Source organism: Balaenoptera borealis (assembly GCF_965194805.1).
Source record: "Balaenoptera borealis genome assembly, chromosome: 9".
NCBI lineage: Eukaryota > Metazoa > Chordata > Mammalia > Artiodactyla > Balaenopteridae > Balaenoptera > Balaenoptera borealis.
The window spans coordinates 7734427-7755806 of record NC_138873.1 but is presented as its reverse complement, the minus strand read 5'-3'; the positions used below and the strand labels follow the sequence as shown (position 1 = coordinate 7755806).

The window sequence follows — 21380 nt, the reverse complement described above, 5'->3', positions numbered from 1 at the left end:
CTGAGTTACCAGGGCAGATTTTGCACACAGAGGCTTGTTGTAATTTTAAAATATGAAACACTTGAGCATAGAAGTGGCCTTCACCTTTGCCTACCAATATACAAAAGTGTCAACTTTGGTTTTCTTTTTTTAAATTATAACATTACTTATCTTATTGGGAAGTCAGATGTTTTGGCAGCTGTAATCACTCAGGACATAATCCAAATTTTGGAAGTTAGCAAACAAAAGAAGGCCTCTGGAATCAAAATAGCTACAACAGATTTGTACAATCTACTTTTAAGGAGGCCATTGATTTTTGTTTTACATGCATTTAAAAAACAGAACTGGTTTCCATTAAAAAAAAAGTGCTGTTTTATAAAGAGTTTTGCATTAGTTTTCTCTCAGTCTCCCTCGGAAAATGGGAGATAAATTGGTAGATTGTGGCCCCTGCTTTGCGCTGACTCAGAGGGGCCGCCTGATGTCACACGGCTCTGCAGGGGCCGCTGGGCGCCCACCCGCTGCTCCAAGGGAGAGCTCTTTGCTCCAGGCAGCCTGGATTTCAGCCCCTTACCTGTGCTTCTGAAATCCCTAAAACTCCAAAAACTTTTACAGTCCTTTGACGTGAGTGGACTGGGGCTACTTATGGTCTGTATTTGTCACACCTGATGTGAATATGTAGAAGTGTTAATGTACTTGATTACAGGACCGTGTGTGTGTGTGTGTGTGTGTGTATGTATGTGTATGTGTAAGACACACATATCCTGAACTGCCTCTGAAAACCCTGAAGGTGATGAATTCTAAGACTCTTGTGGCTGAAGGAGTGCAAGTAAAGGTCGTGGTTCTGTAACATGGAATCTCAGTAAGATGACATTCTGATTCCCTGGCCTGTAGCAGGTTTGTGAGGGAGAGGGGGCTGTGGCTGCCACAGATGGGTGACTGGACAGTGGCAGGAAGTGGCCTGGCAGCAGCCTGCCAAGGAGGGACAGTACAGTCATTGAGAGAAGGGGGAGAAACAAACCACTGCTTTCTGGGACCTCTGCATATAGAGCCCCAGAGCTCCCACACAGACCTTTCCCTGTTCACAAACTGTTGGGTGTGAGGATACTCCTGAGTGATCAAGGCGAGGGAGGCCGTGATCGTCGGCTCCCTTGTCTCTGCAAGTGGGGCGTCTGGACACACGTCCGCAGGTACCCCTGGACTTGCGCTGGTCTCGGAGCAGCGGCGTGCTAAGAGTGGTCAGTACTTTGGGGTTTTAGAAACGGTATCTCACGCTGCATGTGTGTCAAGTTTGGAAGGATTTTCGAGGAGATTTTCTCTCCCTGTGTTTTTTTATCTTTAGTGGAGATATTTTCTTCACTTACATTTATAGAAAAACAGATTCTCAGCTACAGCTAAAAATGAAATTCCTTATCTGTTTTTGTGGCTGTCGCTGAATGAGGGAGGGAGAAAGCACCCTGATTTATATTTATTTATGATACTTGGCCTGTGGAATGTCTTGCCAGGTCACTTCTCTACCTTATCGTAAACCCTCAGTTTCCAGAGGCGGTGGAGCAGAGATGCATACAGAATCACTTGCCTCCGTTCTTCGCGGCGGGAGGGTCTTGGTTTCACACGCCTCTCTGTCACGACGTTTAAAGATCCCTCGCTTTCTGCCTTTGAGCTGGTAGCGTGGAGCCCTGAGATGCCGTGCCTCTGTGGGTGCAGGGCCACGGCCCGGGGGCAGCGAGGAGCTGGGGCGTGCGCAGGCCTGCCTCGCGGTGCTGGAGGGCAGTGCTGCTTCCTTGCCGCTGGCGGGGACGATGGCTCCGTCCTCTTGGAGAGAGGCCACCGTGGGTCACCCCGAGCCCCTGGCGGTCTGGAGGCAGCGCAGGAGCCCGCAGCCCCCGGGCAGGTGTCTCCGGCACTTGCGGGGGAGCAGGGAGGACGCTGTGCTTATTAACCCGCGTGGGTTCAAGCCCGAGCCCTGCCTTAAAACAGGGCACTCCGAAGCTGCTGAGGACCAGCGACTGCGACTTTGTGTTCGAGTGGGAGACGCCGCTGGTGTGTCCTGACGAGGTGAAGGCGGAGGGCTGCTCCCTGACGGACGAGCAGCTGCACTACAGCTTCAACCTGTCCAGCCTCTCCAAGAGCACCTTCAAGGTAGCGCTGCTGCCCCGGCGCCCGCCGTCTCGGGGCCGCCGCCTGGCTGCTTTCTGACGCTCGCTTGCGTTTCGCAGCGTGGCACGTGTGATCACTGGAGGACGTGTGGCCGCGAGGCAGTGTGTGGCGGGGGGCGGCCTTACTCTGTCCCGGGCGGGGCTCAGACGGTGTGCAAACCAGTCGCGGCTCACGCCGGAGACGAGCCTCGCGGTGGGAGCGATTCTTTGTTTTGGAGGGCTCCGCGGCCCGGAGAGGGGGCAGGGGGGCTCTTCATGTTGCAGATGGACAGCCGGAGGCCGCTCGTGGGTGACCGCACGTGGACACGTGTGTGACCACGTGCCCATAAGGGGGGGGGCGGCAGAGGCCACGTGGACCCCCTCTGTCTCCAGCGTGACCGCAGAGGTGCCGGGGGCAGGGAGCTGTGGGCCCCCGACTCGAACACATCTGGGTGTGTAGGGGGCTGGTCCGGCCCCGGCCTGAGCGCTGTGGACTCTTCGTTACGTGGCTGGGGCCGTGGCCTACGTCCCTGTGATGTAGGCGTTGCTGAGTCGTACGGCCGTGGACCGAGCCCGCGAGATCCCCTGCCTGGGTGCAGGCCCTCCCGACGGGTGCGCCACAGGTGCGGCCTGCAGAGGCTGGGCGGCAGGGGCGGCACCTTCGGTCAGGCTGCGGCCGCTCTGCGCTCAGCTCTGAGTCCTCGGCGCTCCCAGCTTACAGGCGGGAGACGCGGGCTTCGGGAAGGGGGGCGAGCCGCCTGGGGTCTCGCAGCTGCCGCCCCCCACGGGCCCGCGGGAGCACGGCCAGCAGGTCTGCCACCGGAGGGCAGGGCCTCGGTGCGGAAGGCGCACAGAGAGTGGACAGGGCGTCGCCCTCTGGAGGGGGGCAGGGCCCCAGAGGAGGAGGTGAGCGCCCCGGCGCCCGGGCACAGCCGCGGACCCAGCCGCCGCTTGCCTGCACGCGCCCGCCTCCCGCAGCGCCGGCCCCCTGCACCCGGAGACCCCTCACGGCCGCGGGGTGATGTCTCTCCAGGTGACCCGAGACTCGCGCACCTACAGCATCGGGGTGTGCACCGCGGCTGCGGGCCTGGACCAAGGAGGCTGCAAGGACGGAGGCGTCTGTCTGCTCTCCAGGAGCAAGGGGGTGTCTTTCGGGAGGCTGGCGTCGATGAGGCTGGATTACAGGCACCAGGACGAAGCTGTCATTTTAAGTTACGCCAACGGAGATAATTGCCCTCCAGGTAAATCTTTGCAGAGGGGTGAATCTTAACGTTCCCGGGAAACATGAAATTAGACGTGGCAGCAGGAGAGAACTGAGGAATGATGCTGTGGACGCTGCGAGCACCGGGACCTTGGCCCGGGCCATGGGACGATGCATCCTAACAGCCCCAGGGCCCTCGAGCTGCTTGTCACGTTGCGGCCGGGAGGCCTCGCAGTCCCCACGTTGGTTGAGGGTGACCGTTTCTGTGCAGAGTCCTTGTTTGAGGTGACGGCGCCTGGTGAGGCCAGCCAACGTGGTGCTGATAATCAGGGTCACGCAGACTTCTTCTCTTTCCAGAAACTGAAGAAGGCGACCCGTGTGTGTTCCCCTTCGTGTTCAATGGGAAGAGCTACGAGCAGTGTGTTCTGGAGGGCAGGGCCAGGCTCTGGTGTGCGACCACCGCAAACTACGACAGAGACCACGAGTGGGGCTTTTGCAGACACTGTAAGTGGGAGAGCGCCAGGTCCCAGCCAAGCCGGTGAGGTAACCTTGTACCCGTGGTAGGCCTGCTTCGTGCTCAGATCTTTCTGGACGTCCAAGTAAACGGCAGTGATTCTGTTGCATATAATCTTCCAGCCAAGGCTATTTTCCACGAAGAAAAGTCGTCTCTAATTGTTCTGTGGGATGTATTGCGTAACCGTGAATGTACTCCGCGGCAGGGCCAGGTGGGGGGGGGCAGGTTCGAGGTGGTCAGCTCGCCCACTCCCCAGCCCGAGGGACTCGTGCCCACATACCGGTTTTCAGCACCGGTGGTTCCCGTTCGCTCTCAGCAGAATCGCTCCTGTCCCGGGTCTGCAGGGTGGTGAGGGGGTGATCGGGCCTGCAGGGGCTCGCCGGTTGATCGTCTGCTCTGTGGTGGGCTGGGCTGGGCAGGGGCGGGGTTCACGGGCAGCCGGGCCCAGCATCCTTGCTGCTGCCGCATAGAGAACCGGCACGCGAGGGAGTCCTAGTAACACACGTGGCACAGACTGATGTGAGTTCCCAAGGAAAGCGATGGGATAAATGCTGGAGAAGTTGAGTGTTTGTAAGTCATCAGGGAGCAAAATGATACAAATTAAGGAGTTAGAAATGTTAAGTTTACAAGGGACTACTGTAGCTTTGTTTGGAGGCTTATTAAGACAGGGCCTTTCTCCTGGTCTGTCGGATGACACGTTTTTAGGTAATGAATTACAGGTGTCTTTTTTTATTGTCATTCATACATTAATCAAATACCGAATACCTGTCTGCAAGGCACCGCGCTACTGCTGTGAGGTTGATAAGTGCAGAAGGAGATACTGTGCCCCGAGGGAACTCGGTCTATTTAGGGTTGAGATACATGAATGGAACACGACGAGACCTGGCCGGGGCTGCATGGGGAGCGGCCAGGCATGGACAGGGTCCCTAAGGGCCAGCGCAGCGGAGGCGGGGAGGAGCCTAAGGACGAGTGAGGGACAGGCCAGGTCTGACTGGTCCCCATGTGCTGCCCCAGCCAACAGCCACCGGACGTCCGCGATTATCTTCAAGTGCGACGAGGATGCCGATGTGGGGCGGCCACAGGTCTTCAGTGAAGTTCGTGGGTGTGAGGTGACGTTTGAGTGGAAAACCAAAGTCATCTGCCCGCCGAAGAAGATGGAGTGCAAGTTCATCCAGAAGCACAAGACCTACGACCTGCGGCTGCTGTCCTCCCTCACCAGCTCCTGGTTCTTTGTCCACGACGGGACCTCGTGAGTGCCCCCCACCTCGGCGGCGTGCTGACGGGCTGGGTGCTTGGTGCTTTAGCTCAGACCCTGAAGGCGGGATGGCCTCATTCCTCTGACGCTCAGGGCGGCCTGGTGCACGGCGGGTGGTTTGGAAGCAGAGGCGACAGAAACCTTCAGAACCCAGAGAAGACGCTGGTCCACTGTGGGCCTGATGGAATTAGTCTCGGTTTGGTGCATGTTTGTGAGGGGCAGCCGTCCGTGGCTGCGTGTGTCGTCCCGGCTCTGCTGCCCGAAGTCCCTAGGCCGTGCTGGCCCACGGTGGCTTAGCTGGACTGACTGCTCCGTGCATAGCGCCTTCCCCCAGGCGCTCCGGGATCCTTCCGTCCACACGGCAGGGGGGAGCGTGGACCTGGAGGGCCTAAGTAGCCGTAAGCGAGGGAACAACTCGCCGGGGTTTGAGCCGCTGCGTGTCCTGACTCTAAACCACCCGAGTCTCGGGGCTCACTCACCCCACGTGCCTGCTTGGCACACTCGCTTCTTCAGCATCCAGCCGCTCTTTGGCCTATCTTTACCCAGAGACCTGTTTCAGTGCTGCGTCCAGAGGTGCTGCGAAATCCTTCGCTATCAGAACGATTACCTTTTCTGGAAGGAATGGAAGGAGCTGCCCCCGAGTGTGCAGGACAGACACTGACCTTGCCTCTCTGTGTGTCATTTTACAGGTACTACATCAATTTGTGTCAGAAAATATACAAAGGGCCCCTGGACTGCTCTGAAAGAGCCAGCGTTTGCAAAAAGAGCCCCTCTGGTGACGTCCAGGTCTTGGGGCTCGTTCACACACAGAAGCTGGACGTCATAGGTAAGGCCTGGACCCTTGTTGCATGGTCACAGGTGTCGTGTCAGAGTCGGGAAGGTGGAGGTGTCCCCCTGTGACCAGAGGGTCAGCGCTGGCTTTGGTTGAAGCCTCCAGGTGTTATTTTCAGTGACTGTTTCTCAGGCACTTGGCACCTCCCGGAGCATCAGAGTAAGTACTGCTCTGTGTCCTCCGAGATGGCAGGTCCTAGTCTGTGTGTCTAGAGGGCTGGGCGATCCTGGGGAGGTGTTTGTCCTCAGGAGGAGGGCAGAACGTTCAGGGTTCCTCTGAGTCCCTGCTCCAGCCTCTGTGTATATGTGCAAGTGTTTATCCGGGGAAGCCAAACGCTGACATGAGAACCTGGTAAAGATGATTCAGGGTACATTTTCGTAATGTTTTAATTCGGAAACACAAAATGAAGCTCGTTTTAATAGAAAATTCATCTTGCAATTGGTTGTTGAGTGAAAGAGTCTTTCATCATGTCAAAGGAAAAGGCAGGGTTTTCTTAGTTTAGGAACAGTCAGGTGTGTTGGGAGGACAAGGAAGAAACAATGTTCAGTGTGCCTGTCTGGCTGGAGGGGGTCCCCGAGCTGTCCTGATTAGAGCACGGGGAGCCGTATGTCCACTCCAGCTGTTGACAGGGAGAAAGGGAGTTCTGGGGAACCACTGTCACCCTTGAGAAAAACCCCAACTCTGCAGGTTGGAAGTGGGGCGAGTCACCCCCCGGCAGGAGTGGCCAGAACTCCTGGCCCAAGGCCCGCCCTCCGTTGGAGATCTTGGTCGTAGCTGCCACGAAGGGCATAGGGGCTGCGGGTGGGTCTGTCCCTGCTATCTCGTCCTCGTGGATATTTGACCCGTCTCTCGCTCGGTTTCCCACAGCCAGGTGAGAAAAACTAGAACATTGAAGCCTCATGAAAAGATGAGCTAGTAAAACCTGTTCCCTGACACACCAGGCGGGGTCTTACCATTGGGCCCCAACAGGACGACCATCTAAGGCCAGTTGCCGTGACCCCCACGAGCATTTAGGGGGTGTGACCTTGTGGGGTGAAGAGATGAACTCTTGTCCCAGGAGTTAACAGTCCCCGGCAACCAGGCTTTGTACGTGTGTGATTTATGCGTGTGTACACGTGTGGTCCTCAGTGGCCCGGGCAGGTGTTAAGAGTCCATTTCACAGCTTGGGTAACTGGAGGTGTGGAAGGTTGAGTGTGTTGTCCGTCTAGTATGATGGTGGAGGCACTTCATCAAGACCTGTACCTGTTGGTTCCACGTTCCAGAAGTTTAAGCATTTCTCTTCAAAGCTGTGGAACCCTTTCTTACAAAATTTTCACCGAAGCCCAATATTTAAAACAAACTCACCCAGAGCAGCCTTGAACCTGGGTGGGTCCGGGAGCATGGGCCTCACTTCCTGTCGAGGGGTCCCCGTGCCTTGGCCATGCCCCGGAGAACACCTGGGCAGCGGGTGCCGCCCCCTCCGCGTCCCCTGTCTCGAAGGACGTGGGTCGGGTGTGTGAGGGTCAGGCCGGAGGACTGTCCCGTGCTGGCCCCGAGAGCCACCGTCTGTGTGCTGAGCCCCTGTGAGACGTGCCCCTGGAAGCGCGGCCTTGCTTTGCACGGCCTTGCTTTTCGCGGCCCCTGCAGGCTGGGCTTCCCCTGGTTCTTTGACCACGTGGAGAAGAACCTTCTGAAGCAGAAAGAGCTCCACGTGGAACCAGGAGGCCTGAGGAAACCAGAGCTGTGGTGGGTGGAGTGTCACGCTGGAGGGTGGACGTCTGGCGCCTGCCCTGTCCTTCCCGGGAGGCTCAGGGTAGGATGGAGGAATGCGAGGGGAAGCGCCTAAAACGGCACAGAAGTTGCGCACGGCGGGGGCCCCCCGCGCACACGCTGCACCGGGTGCTCCCCGCTCGGCCCCGGACCGCACGCTGCGGGGGTCGGCTGGGGTCTGAACCCCGGTCTCCTCTTGCTGTGCGGGCAGCAACGCGGGCCGGGCGCGGTCATCAGGCTTGGCGGTGCTGATGACCCGCGTAATGAGTCTCCAGAGGCACAGACGTTTGTTCATGATACAGGTTTGACTTCTGACACTGGGGCTCCTGCGATGCCCTAGAAATAGCGTCAGTTCAGTCGTTTGTGTTTCAGATGACAGAGTCATCGTGACTTATTCAAAAGGCCATCAGTGTGGTGACAATAAGACGGCATCCGCCGTCATCGAGCTGACCTGTGCGAAGACAGTGGGCCGGCCTTCGCTCACAAGGTGAGGGGATGGGGTCCCCCAGGGAAGCTGTGTGCAGGGCCTGCCGGGACCCCGTCGGAATTTCTCCCCATGGTTTCCCCTTGGGGGCGGCGAGGGGCACCGGCCGCTGAGACCCGTGGCCTGGTGGAGCCGGGGCTGCCCCGCGCGGGGAGGGGTCCCTGGAAGGGGGCTGCGACATGCGTAAAGCAGGATTTCACCGGCTTCCGGCTTTGAATGTCATAGTGTAACCAAAAAGGCATTGATTGGTGCCACTCAAGGCCAGCTGTTCAAGCAGCCTGTCTGGGACCCGTGGCCGGCACGGTGGCACCTGGGATGCTTGCTCTTGGATTATCCTGGAAATCTCTGGGCAGCTCCGTGTCTGGGGCTGTGGGGGGGACCGTTTGGCCAGCAGAGGGAGCGTGTGAGCTGCTGTGTTTGTGAACCGACCGATTCCTTCCAGAAGCTGGGCTTGGGAAAGGGGAGACCCAGGCGTTGTCAAAGGATTGAATCAGTTGGAGAGTCTGAAGTGCTTGTAAAGCAAATATTCAAAAATCTAGGAGCAAACCTTTCCAGCTTTTAGACGTTGCACAGTTTCTAAATTTTAAGAATACATGTAAGCGCTTGCCTGCTTTTTCACATGGCAGATGGGTTGGGTGGGCATCTTCCTGATCGTAAGTCGCCCTCCTAGCCCGGCGGCGTCCTCTGGTTTGGGAGGGTGGCCGTGACCATGGTCTGTGTGCCGCCTGCAGGTTCGACATGGGCAGCTGCACCTACCACTTCAGCTGGGACTCGCGAGCGGCCTGCGCGGTGAAGCCGCAGGAGGTGCAGATGGTGAACGGCACCATCACCAACCCAGCCAACGGCAGGAGCTTCAGCCTCGGGGACATTTATTTCAAGTCAGTGGAGCATTTTCCTTCTGGGTGCTGCCACGTATTCAGATCTCTCCCCGGCCGAGGGCTGCGAGATAAAGAGGGCCAAGTGTTTGTGTGTTTTAGTTACCGTTTCCAGGTAGTCGTCATATTTCGCTCAAACAGAGGGCAAGCACCACTCAGCTATTGAGCGTAACACCAAAGATGCTGAGTTCTCCTGAGTGTAAACGTAAAGTCGCCCCTCCTCCCTCGCCCAGGGGTCAGAGCTGGAACCTTCTGAAACAAGTTTCGATGAGGAACTTCTGGGCTTACTAGTTTGTGAATAAAAAAGTCAGTTGCTCAGCGGTGTCACTGGGTGGGTCTCGGGGTCCGGGGCTGTGCCTGGGCAGGGGGAAGCGGGCATGGTGCGGGGCACAGCATCTGAGAACAGGGCAGCAAAGCTCCGCGCGCGGAGGGCTGGGCAGTAGGACGGGGAGACGGCAGGTGGTGCCCTCGGCAGTATCCTGTAGCCCTGCCCCGTACCCTGGGCTTTGGGTCCAGGTGACAAAGGGCTCTCTTGAAGGACCGTTGGAGTCACCCGACCTTTTCTTTTAGGCGATTCAGCGCCTCTGGGGACATGAGAACGAATGGGGACAAGTACCTGTACGAGATCCAGCTGTCCTCCATCACGAGCTCCACGAACCCCGCGTGCTCCGGGGCCAACATCTGTCAGGTGAAGCCCAACGACCAGCACTTCAGTAGGAAAGTCGGGACTTCTGACAAAACCAAATACTACGTTCAAGGTAACTCTCTCCCTCCATGTGCCACGTTTAACTTCCTTGGAGGAACTGTAACGTATTTTCATGAACAAACGCCCTGCAGTTGAAACGTCAGATCAGTTTTAGCACAAAAGCCCTGGGTCCGATCCTGTGTCTTGACACGCGCTTGTCATAGCGGACTGAGCAGCGTGTGTCAGACCAGAGCGGTTCGCTATAGGGAAGATTTACCTCCTAAACAAACAAGCAAAACTTGGTCTAAACCAGAGGTGGTGAGGTGGGCGTGCATGGCCACGTCCGGAATTTCCTTTGGTATGGTTTTTGTCACAATATGTCTTTATTTTGAAACTTCAGATGTTACTGTAGAAGGGTAGGAGGTTTCGGGTTTGTCAAAAGGATGAGAAGAAAAGAGAGACCTGACCCAAGCATTCGGGTGGGTGTGGAGGAGGGCATTCTGCTGCACTGATGGAGCTCTTCCTTTGTTCCTTTTGTTCCCTTCCAGTTTTATTGAAATGTGATTGATATACAGCACTGTGTAAGTTTAAAGGGCACAGCGTAATGATTTGACTTACATACATCATGAAATGATGACCGCAGCAAGTTTAGTGAACATCTGTCATCTCACATGGATACAGAATTAAAGAAAAAGAAAAGAATTATTTTTTCTTGTGATGAGAACTCTTAGGATTCACGCCCTTAATGACTTTCAAATGTAACATACAGCAGGGTTAATTATGTTCAGCATGTGGCATATGATATCCCTATTATTAATTTATTTTATAATTAGAAGTTTGTACCTTTGGACCACCTTCATCCAATTCCCTCTCCCCCCAACCTCCTCCCCTGGTAACCACAAATCTGATCTCTTTTTCTGTGAGTTTATTTTTGAAGTATAATTGACCTACAACGCTATTTCAAAATGATCGCCACGATAAGTCTGGTTACCATGTGTCACCACACAAAGATATTACATAATTATTGACTATATTCCCCCACACTCTACACTTCATACCCGTGACTCATTTATTTTGTACCTAGAAGTTTGTACCTCTTAATTGCCCTCACTTATTTCTTTCCTGATTCCTTCTTGACCTTGAAAGAATATTTCCAGGAGGCAGCTCATGTGCTTTTGTTTTAAACAACTAGTCTTTCACTATATACCATTTCATGATTTGATTTTTGAACCAAGTGAATGAACTCGCTTTTTAAACAATTAAATGTGTTTACAAAACCAGCTGACTTTGACTTCAAAGGGCTGCTGAGAGAGAGATTCCCGGCGGGGAGGGGGAGCGCTGCTCCCTGAGTAGGTGTAGCCTAGACGAGGGCGTTTCCGTGCTCAGGTACCGAGCTGGTCGCTGCACTTGACAGCGCCCACGGGACGCTGGGCAGAGACCTGCCAGGTCAGTCTGGCTCGCTTCCGTGATTCCCTGTCATGGAGTCAGCCCGCTGGTGCTCTGTTCTCTTCCAGTGACTCTGGGTCGGATGCTGGAGTCGTGCAGTGGCTGGTTGGGCCCTCTCTTGAGGTGCTGTCCTCAGGGCCTGGCCCTGTAGTAAGTGCTTAGTAAATGTCTGTTGACTGACTGAAGGGCTGCTTTAAATGCCTCCAAGGCCACTGCTCTGCAGAGAAGGAAAGTCCAAGCTCTTTTGAAAACCGCCTGGAAGATTTTGACAGACTCCCGTTCTATTAGCAGCTGGTCCTGCAAACGCACCCGGACCCAGCCATCAGATTACTCACGAGCCCCTGCAGGCCCCATGCCGCCTCTCCACGGGCCTTCCTGCTGGACTGCCTCCGCCCGCCCCGTCCTCCTCCTCCGGCCTGTCCCAGCTCCGTGCTCGCTTCTCCTCACACCCAGGGGCACTGCTGCTGGTGCACCTGCAGCAGTGGTCAGGCTTCACGCCACAGCCCTGGTCAGGGGCCCGGCCACTGGAGTGAGAACCTTTGCGTCCACGAGGCCTGCGTCTAGTCTAGCTGGCCTCCTGCGGCCCCCCAGCTTCAGGGGGTGCGTGTGTCTGTGTGTGTGTGTGTACACGCACGCTTGTGTGCGCACGGTTATTTATTCTTGGTTAATGAAATCATTTTCGGACCTTTTCTCTGCCTTCATTCACCAGCGCTAGGAAGTAGGTTTAGTTTTAAGCCTTCGTCCACATTTCAGGAAGAATGCAGTTTAACGCCCTTCACGAGTCTGCATTCATCCGAGTGGGCAAGAGTGGGAAGCCGCAGAGCCCGTCGCTTGCTGAGATTCTGGCTGAGATTCAGAGCTGCCACCTAGGCCCCTCACCGGCTCACCAGCTTGTGCCCTCGTTCCAGCCTGGGGGACAGCCCACTCGGGTCACGGCCCAGCCGGTTGTGAGTGAGGACGCGCGGGGCCTTCCCGAGCCCAGCCCGCAGGCTGCACACGCTGCGCTCCCCGGTGCTCCAGTGGTGGCCGGTCGTGAGGGGTTTGAGTCTCCAACCACGAAGCTGTCCGCACAAGGCAGAGTCCGCACAGGCGCCTCTCACTTCTGACAGCAGCTGCACGCTCAGGGGGCTCCGTCTCCGCCTCAGATGTGATAACTCACCAGAGGGGTGCTCAGAGCTAAGAGCTGTGTAGTCGTGCTTACAGCTTGTTACAGTGAAAGGATACAGAGTAAAGCCGGCCCGTGGGAGGAGTGTGTAGGGTGCAGTCTGGGGGGGAGCCGGACGCTTCTGTTGTCTTCTCCCTGTGGAATCAGGACGTGTTGTGTTCCCAGCATGAACGTGACAACACACACACACAAGCTCAGGAACTGACCAGGGAAGCCCGCCCATCCCTCAGTGTCCAGAGGTTTTATTGGGGCTTCATTGCGTAGGCTTGACTGGTTGATCACTCAGTTGGTTGGTTGGCTGACTGGCTGGTTGGTTGGTTAACTGATTGGTTGGTTGACTGGTGGGTTGGTTGACTGGCTGGTTGGTTGGTTGGTCAAGCTCGGTCTCCAGGTGGACTGATTCTCTGTAGGCAGCCCCGCCTCCAGATCATATTGTTAGCTGAGGACAAAGTCCAGACCTCTTTTTGGGCAAGGTTCAAGTCTTTCCCACATTCTGACTTAGGGCAGGGGCCCCATAATGTGTGTTGAGCAGTCTGTGAGAGCTCATCTGGGACATTTGATGAAGGACCCTTACGTCTGAATTTAAGTCTCTGCAGACTTTTTACAGGCAATGAAAAAGTAAACTTGGCCCACTACTGAAACACCAATGGTAATGGTGCTGTGCTTGTGTGTGCGCCTGCCTTGTTGACAGATGGCGATCTGGATGTGGTGTTTGCCTCTTCCTCCAAGTGTGGAAAAGACAAGACGAAATCTGTCTCCTCCACCATCTTCTTCCATTGTGACCCCTTGGTGAAGGACGGGATCCCCGAGTTCAGCCACGAGACCGCCGACTGCCAGTACCTCTTCTCCTGGTACACCTCTGCTGTGTGTCCTCTGGGGTAAGTGGGGTTCTGCCCCACGGTGTTCCCTTAACTCCAGGAGCATTGAGGCTGTGTCCCAAGATGAGTTGTTGGGAGGGAGAAGCTGTTACCTGGGCTGTGATCACTGTTTCTTCCCAGAGAAGAGAGCTGTGTTCCCGGGAGACGAGGGCGGCCAGTGTGTCCCTGAGTCTTTGCTCCAGAAGCGCCTCTGTGCTCTCGGGGCCCTGCAGCGGGATCAGCGAGGCCTGGGGGAGGCGTGTTGCCCAAAGCTCAGCTTTTCTCGTCCCCTTAGTGGCGAAGGGCTGTGTGGCCGGAGGATCGCCCTTCCCCGTCCTCCCGCCTCAGTCTCATCATCAGAGGGGTTTGCCCGCTGTTGTCCTCCACCTCTGGTGGATCTCGTCTCGCTGCGGGGGGGGCTGCGAAGGCAGGGCCACCGCCCGAGCTGGGCCTCGCTAGGCACTGGCGGTGGCGGTGGCTGAGTGGTGTGGCCTCCCCGCAGGGTGGGCTTCGACAGCGAGAGCGCCGGGGACGACGCGCAGGAGCGCAAGGGGCTCTCGGAGCGGAGCCAGGCCGTGGGGGCCGTGCTCAGCCTGCTGCTGGTGGCGCTCACCGGCTGCCTGCTCGGCCTGCTGCTGCATAAGAAGGAGCGCCGGTAAGGAGAGGGGAGTGGGCCGGGGCACCGGTCAGTGGTTCAGAGTCGGAATCTGGGCTCCTTTTTTTGGGCCCATCAGCAGCCGAAGTGTGGAAGCGGTCCCCAAAGCTGTGTTTTGTAAACGTCTGCGTCCTTGTGGCGATGTGTCCTGTCTGACCAGGGCTGTGGGCCCTGTCAGGTCACGTGGCAGATGCTCTGCGGGCCTTGGCCTTGCCCACCTGTTCCCAGGATGTGGCTCTCTGCACGTGTGCACAGATGGACAGAGAGTTAAACACCTGTCACGAGCTGACTTCCCTCTGATCAGCTGACTTGTCTGCCCTTTAAAAGGGGAGCATTTGTGAGGTACCGGGTGTGACACCTCCTCCATTGGCTCCCCTGTGCTGGTGAAAGGTCTTGTCACTCACAGGCAGCAGGACCGTCCAGCAGATTTCATGTAACGCATGAATGAGGCCCAGGGCTCTGTGTGTGGTCAGCCCTGTCCAGAGCGCAGGGATGGTCCAGCTCTGGGGCTGCCTGTTGCCTCTCTCACCTGCCCGAGGAGCCAGAGGCAAAGGAGAGAGGGTCGGGGAGTGCTGACCGCAGCCATTCCAACCCTGAGAGGCCGTCAGTGGGACGCAGGATCGGGGCGGGAGGTCTGGGTGTGAGCCGGCCCTGCGTTCGTCCCTTGGCCCAGTAATCTCGGCGCAGCCCTGGGGTGGCGGGAAGGTGTGGGTCGTCGTATTGACGTGAAAAAGCAGAAGGACAAGTGCTGGGAAACCCACTCTGGCCCTTCTTACACCCTGAAAACGGGGAGCAGGATTTGGATCTGTGTCTGTCTGACTCTAGAGCGTTCTTCCTGCTGAACTGGTTTACAGCCCTGCTGCGGTGGGGTGAGGGAGCGCTCGGTGGGGTGAGGGAGCGCTCGCTCTTGGGGCTGCAGCCCCCTGGCGGCGGGCACTCGGGAGCCGGAGGGGGCGTGGCTCCAGCCTGGAGTAACGTGGGGCTCCTTCCAGGGAGACGGTGATGAGCAAGATCACCAGCTGCTGTCGGAGAAGCGCAAGCGTGTCCTACAAATACTCGAAGGTAATTGATGCCTGCCGAGGTCTTGGGCGACTCGCACGCGCGCACGCACGCGATCGAACTGTTGTCATGATGTCGGTCAGCGACTACAGGAACCTGTCATCGCGGGAAGTTTGAAATGGACAAAGGGAAAACGTCCCTCTGCTCTTAACCCGAACACACGTTTTGTTCTTTTTCCTTCAAGTTTTTCTCATTGTGGTTGCCGCTGATTTCTTACAGCGTTTTTAGTATTTAGCTTACTTCTACTTTTTTGGCTATTCTACAAAAAAAGACAGTAATGAAAATTTCTGTGCCTCTGGCATTTGGATGTCTTCCTTAGGATAACTGTCTAGAAACTGAGGCCAGAGGGCCTAAATGCACTCGTGGCTCTTGAGTGTGCTGCCAGCTGCTCTCTGGGAGCCTTCCCTCAACTACACTCGTCCCCGCGTCCCCCGCGCGGCTCCTGTCCTTGCTGCCCGAGGGCCCCTGGAGCAGAGGGGCCCCGTCCCCCGGCACCGCCGCCGTGTCACTGGCCGCCTTCCTGCCTCCCGACACCATCTGCTGTGGTTGGGTCTCAGCAGGAGCTGGCAGTCGCCAGCCCTCCCCTTCTCCCTGAGGGGGGACACGGGACGGTGATGGCTGCGGTGGGCTGGGAGGAGGGCCCCGCCTCTGGGTGGGTCATGGAGGGAGGGGGCCAGAGGAGGCCGACGAGGTCTCAGGCCGACCCACGGTCTCTGCTGTGTCCCGGCAGGTGAACAAGGAGGAAGAGGCGGACGAGAACGAAACTGAGTGGCTGATGGAAGAGATCCAGCTGCCGTCGCCGAGGCCCGGGAAGGAGGGGCAGGAGAACGGCCACGTCACTACCAAGTCCGTGAAAGCCGAAGCCCTCACCTCCTTGCACGGGGACGACCAGGACAGCGAGGACGAGGTGCTGACCCTCCCGGAGGTGAAAGTGCACCCGGGCAGAGGGGCCGGGGCTGAAGGCGTGCACCCACTGAGGCCCCCGCCGAGGAAGGCGCTTCGGGAGCAAGCGGACGACCGGGTGGGGCTGGTGAGTGTGGAGCAGGCCAGGAGGGGGAGGCCCCGGGCCGCACAGAAGCCCGTGAGCTCCTTCCACGACGACAGCGACGAGGACCTCCTGCACATCTAGACTGCGGGGTGCGCTCGGCGACTCCGCCGGCACCTCCAACCAAATAAGACTTCGACTCCGTGATGCTTCTATCATTTTTGCCTTTAACAAAAACTGTTTCAAAAGGGAAGAGTTTTGGTGATGGGGGAGAGGGTGAGGAGGTGGGTGCCGCTCTCTGTGGTCACCGGGATGGGGCATCGCTCCAGCTGCTGGAGGGCGGCGCCGGGGCCCCGTGTTTAGTCCCAAGTCCTCGCACGGAACGTGGCCGCCGGGCGCTTCCTACCGCGCCCGGGCCAGACGCGTCTCGGAACAGAGGGCTGCGTTTGCGGAAAACCCTTGCTGCTTTAGGCCCTGTAGGGTATTTGATCATTATATTTTAGCATTTAATTCTCTCCTCCTATTTATTGACTTTGACAATTACTCAGGTTTGGGAAAAAGGAAAAAAACAACAACAACAACAGTTTTTTCCTGCCGGCAGGGGGTAATCTATCTGTCCATCCCTTAGCAGGGAGGCTGTTGGGGCGGTCGGGTGGTTCCATACGAGGTTTTGAACTCCACGACATGCCCTCTAGGTTAGACTCTGCCGTTCTCTCTCTTTTCCCTTTTGCTCCTGTCTCGTGAGGGCGCGTGCGTGCACACACACACACGTGTGGGTCCCTAGTGCCTGGGCTCTGGAGGGTCTGCCTGCTGTCTGCCTCAGTAACGGCTGCAGCTTTTTGCATGACGTCTTCAGTCCTAGGCGCACAGAGCACAGTTATCAGTATTTCTTCCGCCAGCTGGTGAAGTCAAACAACCCACCCAAAGATTGATTTGTGCGTGCGTGCGTGCGTGTGTGTGTGTGTGAGAGAGAGAATGGAGTTGAGATGTCAGACTTTTTTCCGGACTTGGGGGTGTAGGTCTCACCTCTTCAGGTTCTCATGATACCACCTTTACTGTGCTTATTTTTTTTTTTTTTAAGAAAAAAGTGTTTATCAACTATTCGACCTATAAGAAGCCTTAATTTGCACAGTGCGTGACTCACGGAAATTGCATGAAAGCCAGTGGGCCAGATTCTCGCCCCTAGTGTTGCACGTGGATTCCTGCTCGGGGGGGGTGGGGAGGGGGGTCGGCCAAGGCCGGCCTCTCAGTCTGCAGGACGGGAGGGCGAGACCACTGTCCTTCCCGGCTGTTGGCTCCTTTCTTGAAGTGTTTAATGAATGACTTTTCTTGCATTATAGAACTGTATATAGACTCAGTGGTATTCATATCCTGGAAAGCAAACCAACCTACAGGGTTCCTTGGTTTGTACTCCGTTTGGCTGGCTTATTTGATTTCAACATGAGTGTATTTTTAAAAATTGATTTCTTTCCTCATTTTTTTTCAATCAAATTTACTGTAATATGAAGTATTCAACAATTTGAATAAAAGATAAATTATTAACTGGTTGTTCCTGCTTTTTCCCCATGAGCGTGAAAAGCTGCCTGGTTAATTGCCACGCCCAATGCCATCTCTGTGCCTCCTGTTACATGTCCGGATGGCAGCCGACCCTTCACGAGCAGCACATCAGCTTTCTCTCTGGAGTCTCCCTGCGTGTCGGTGCTCACCCGAGGCCCCCGGGCTTCTGTCAGCTTCGTCCACACCTGATTCTTCCTCCTTCCGAGAAAGGGTATTATGACCAAAACAACCACCATGCGTGCAGATCCCATGCTACCAGAAAGCGTCCTGGTGCTCAGCCCAAGCTAACGTGGGGGCAGGAGGGGTTCTCTTGCACAGATTTGGTTTCCATCTGAAATTGCTGACACGTAATGAGAGCTTCTTAGATATTAATGTGAAAGCAGACCAAACGGGGTTACTACAATGTCAATGTCAATGTCAATGACTGGACTTCTCGGAGTTAGCACCCTTCCCACCTCATTTTCTGATTATTTCCAATTGGGGTGACTTTTTTTTTATTTTTAAGGATTTTATAATGTCTCTCCTGAGACGGACACTCTGGGGTCTTATAAAGGTTTACATTGTGACGCCAGAGTTGCTGGTCATCGGACACTGTGTCCAGGGGGCTGTTCTCCAAGCCACTCCCTTCCTGCTAAGACGCAGGAGGCCCTTTCTGTCCGGAGGGGCACTTGCAGGTGCTCACTGGCCCTACTGGTAAACTTGATGGTGGGGAAGCTCTCTGTCTGCACCTCGGGCCACCTGCCTGGTGCCCAGCTCGTGCCGGCCGCAGAGGGATGGGGAAGTGACCGTGTGCGTGAAGCTTTTGCTCAGGCTCTTTTCTTGAGCCCCTGCAAACAGACTAACAGTCCGTGCCAGCTGTGGTCACAGGTAGTTTAGGAAACCGCTCCCTGGCAGCAAATAGGAATTAGAATCTTTTAAGATTGTAATTAGTTTCCTTTTAACCAAATTTTTTAAGCCCCTCCGCTTTTTTGAGCCTGTCCATTGAATGGTGGAGGAATGGGATAAGTGGAGGGTCAGGACGGTGTAGGCAAACCCTGGGCCCAGGAAATCCACGGGAGAGTGGAAACGCGGCTCCTGCCAAGAGCGTTCTAAACGCAGCTGAATCCAGTTCTCCCCCAACCTCTGACATAGGCTGATATCCGAGGATTCCTTTAGGGAGGCCGACGGCTGCCCGGGCATTCAGAAGGAATTCTTTGGTCCCTTTGTACCAGTTGAAGAAGTGGGCATGGAGGTCTTGGCTCCCGTCCAGGGGATCAGGTCACAAGGGGATGGTGTGCCTCGGGAGCGGAAGGTACTGGCCAGCTTAGATTGACAAAACCCCCTTCACCAGCTTTGGAGAATCCTCGCGACTCTGACTTCACGACATGACTTCTTATTTCCCCAAATGAACGTGGCTGACGTCGGGCCGGTGTCTCTCAAGGGAAGCTGAGCTGCTGTGCCTCCTGGAAGGACGGGTACCCGGGTGGCTCGCTGCACAAAGCCCGGGTGGGGTGGCCTGTCCGGGTGGTCCTGCAGCTCCTCTCTGGGCTGGGGTGGGCCCGGAGACAGGCCGCCATGTGCTCGGGGACGGAGGGGCTGGAGGGGCTGCAGAGGTAAGGCTGGAACAGTCCTGGAACTTGAAGAGTCCCGTGGAAGTCGCTGTCAGTACCACCCTGGGGGAAATACAGTGTTTCCCCTAAACAGAGAGGGAAAGGCCAAAGTTAGGCCGTGAATTATTAGTTACTCATATTTCTCTACCTCTTATTCTATTTTGTTTTGACCAGTTTGTGAATCAAATTCAATGAAATTTGTACTGTTACTTTGATACGGAGTTAGAGGAAAGCAAAGTTGAGTGGTCCTGTTGGTCATCACCCCTGGACAAGGTGACAATGCAGGTCACCCGGCAGCTGCTCTCAGCGCCGTCCTGGAGAAGGTGGCCCGGGGAGCAAGCCTCATTCCACCAGAGCGGGGAAGTGACGTGGGTGCCGGATCCCATGGGGTGGGTGCGTAGAGGGTCAGGTTCCCAGGCAGACCCTGTGACCCTTGGCTGCAAATTAAAAAAAAAAAGTTGACAAAACATACAAAGAATTTGAACATACAGGACCAAGAACTGTTTTCCCTCAACTGTGCGAGAGTGAGCTGCCTCCCTGGTGCCTTGTCATCCCAGGCCCCTCGGGATGTCACCCCCCGCGAGCACAATGCGCCCTCCGGACCCAGAACACCCACGTGGGCCTGCCAGTTGTCAATGCAACGCCGTTTTCACTAAGAGGACCCCATTCAGAATCGTGTCCAATTCAGTTGCCGTGTCTCTCTTGAGTTTCCCTCTGTCTGGAAAGTTCCTCAGCCTTTCTTTGACTTTGGTGACCTTGACACGTGAGGTCACCCTCCTCATCCTGATGGCGCTCTGACACGCCTGACGGTCACTCTCCCCTCAGGGACGCCCTCGCCTCCCCTGCCGCTGGGACGAGGCCTGTCCTGCTCTGCCCACCTCATGGCTTTGGGACTCGTTCTGGAAGCACGGGGCAAGAGGCGAGGGGCTCAGGATGAACGAAATCACACCTGAACTAGAAGATCGCGTTGGCATACGGACGAATTGTCGTATAGCGGCATTTCCCGAAGTGCGCCCCACGGAACACTTGTTCTGTGTGATTATGACAGATGTTCTGCAAAAATTGGAAACGATTTATGTTCAAGAAAGTTTGGAAAATGCTGAATGAAAGGTAAATGGCTTTTGTTGCTATGAGGCTTCTCAGAGAGTCTTTAGAAGGAGACACTGCTGGGCGAAATTACAGTAGGAAACGTGGCCGGTGAGTCTCCGAGCAGGGGAACGGCACGCAGCAGTCCCTGGATGCTGGCCCGTGTCCCCTTGGGGGACCTGGTGGGGCGTGCACAGCCCACTGAGGGTGCTGTCACCATGGGCACGGCTCTGTTGTTCTCTCGACAGTCCCGAGGAGCAGGGTCGTGGGTTGTCTGTTCGAGAACACACCGCTGCTGATTAATGACAACAAGGCCAAGTGGGCACCCGCTGCCTCAGACCTGCCCTCCCCAGAGGAAGCCTCCGCTCCCTCCCCCCGCCTTGCCCCCGCCATTTGTGTCGCCCCAGTACTTCTCTCTCCTTGGGGTCAAGTTCCCCAAGAAGTTGACCCTGAGCCCTGATCTTGAAGTACAGTTGACCCTTGAGCAACACGGGTTTGAACTGCACGGGTCCACTTAGACACGAATTTTTTTCAATAAATACCACAGTACTACGCGCTCTGTGGTTGGCCGAATCCGTGGATGCGGAGCTGTGAGTATGGAGGAGGGTGGCTATGGGCTTGAGCGTCCCCGGATTTCAGGACACATGGGGGCCCCTGGCACCAGCCTCCTGTGGATACCAATGGACCGCTGTACTGGAACCACTGAAATGGTGCTCTGACCCCATCCTTCATTTATTTCCCCACATTTGAATGCTGGGGTATAGACGTTGTTACGGGTTGAATCTCGTCTCCCCAAAATCCACATGTTGAAGTACTAACCCCAGTACCTCAGAATGTGACATGGAGACAGGGTCTTTACTGGGGTGATCAAGCGAGGTCAGTGGGGTCAGTCCTAACTAACCCACTAGGGCTGTGTTCTTATAAAAAGGGGAAATTTGGACACAGGGACAGACGGCACCGTGGGAAGAGGTGTGAAGAGACAGGGAGGAGCCGGCCATCCGCAGGGCAAGGACGGAGGCCTGGGGCAGCCTTCGCTCGGCCCTCAGTAGCAACCAACCCTGCCGACATCTGAATTTTGGACTTCTGGCACCCAGACCTGTGAGGCCATGTATTTCCATTGCTTAAGCCACCCAGCCCGTGGTACTTTGTTACAGGAATTAATCCAGAGACCAGAAGCCCAGCCTCTGGCCTCCAGGAGCCCACAGCCTCCCAGAGCAGCCGGGCAGTGATGAGACACGTGGAGGGGGACCCCATGGCTGTGCCGGGCGCCGG

The 21380-nt window shown here is 56.2% G+C and overlaps 1 protein-coding gene across 1 annotated transcript in view; it reads left to right on the top strand.

Moving 5' to 3' along the window:
* The window catches only part of IGF2R (insulin like growth factor 2 receptor), a 110016-nt gene extending 92598 nt beyond the window's left edge, over positions 1 to 17418 (top strand). The window contains exons 37-48 of the mRNA XM_082405765.1: positions 1957 to 2118; positions 3148 to 3355; positions 3673 to 3819; positions 4844 to 5078; positions 5774 to 5910; positions 8038 to 8152; positions 8881 to 9027; positions 9595 to 9782; positions 13012 to 13198; positions 13680 to 13832; positions 14825 to 14894; positions 15622 to 17418. Of these exons, the coding sequence (XP_082261891.1) occupies positions 1957 to 2118; positions 3148 to 3355; positions 3673 to 3819; positions 4844 to 5078; positions 5774 to 5910; positions 8038 to 8152; positions 8881 to 9027; positions 9595 to 9782; positions 13012 to 13198; positions 13680 to 13832; positions 14825 to 14894; positions 15622 to 16020 (2148 nt within the window). The 3' untranslated portion in view covers positions 16021 to 17418. The remainder of the gene's footprint in view (positions 1 to 1956; positions 2119 to 3147; positions 3356 to 3672; positions 3820 to 4843; positions 5079 to 5773; positions 5911 to 8037; positions 8153 to 8880; positions 9028 to 9594; positions 9783 to 13011; positions 13199 to 13679; positions 13833 to 14824; positions 14895 to 15621) is intronic.
* Positions 17419 to 21380: the final 3962 nt, after the last annotated feature.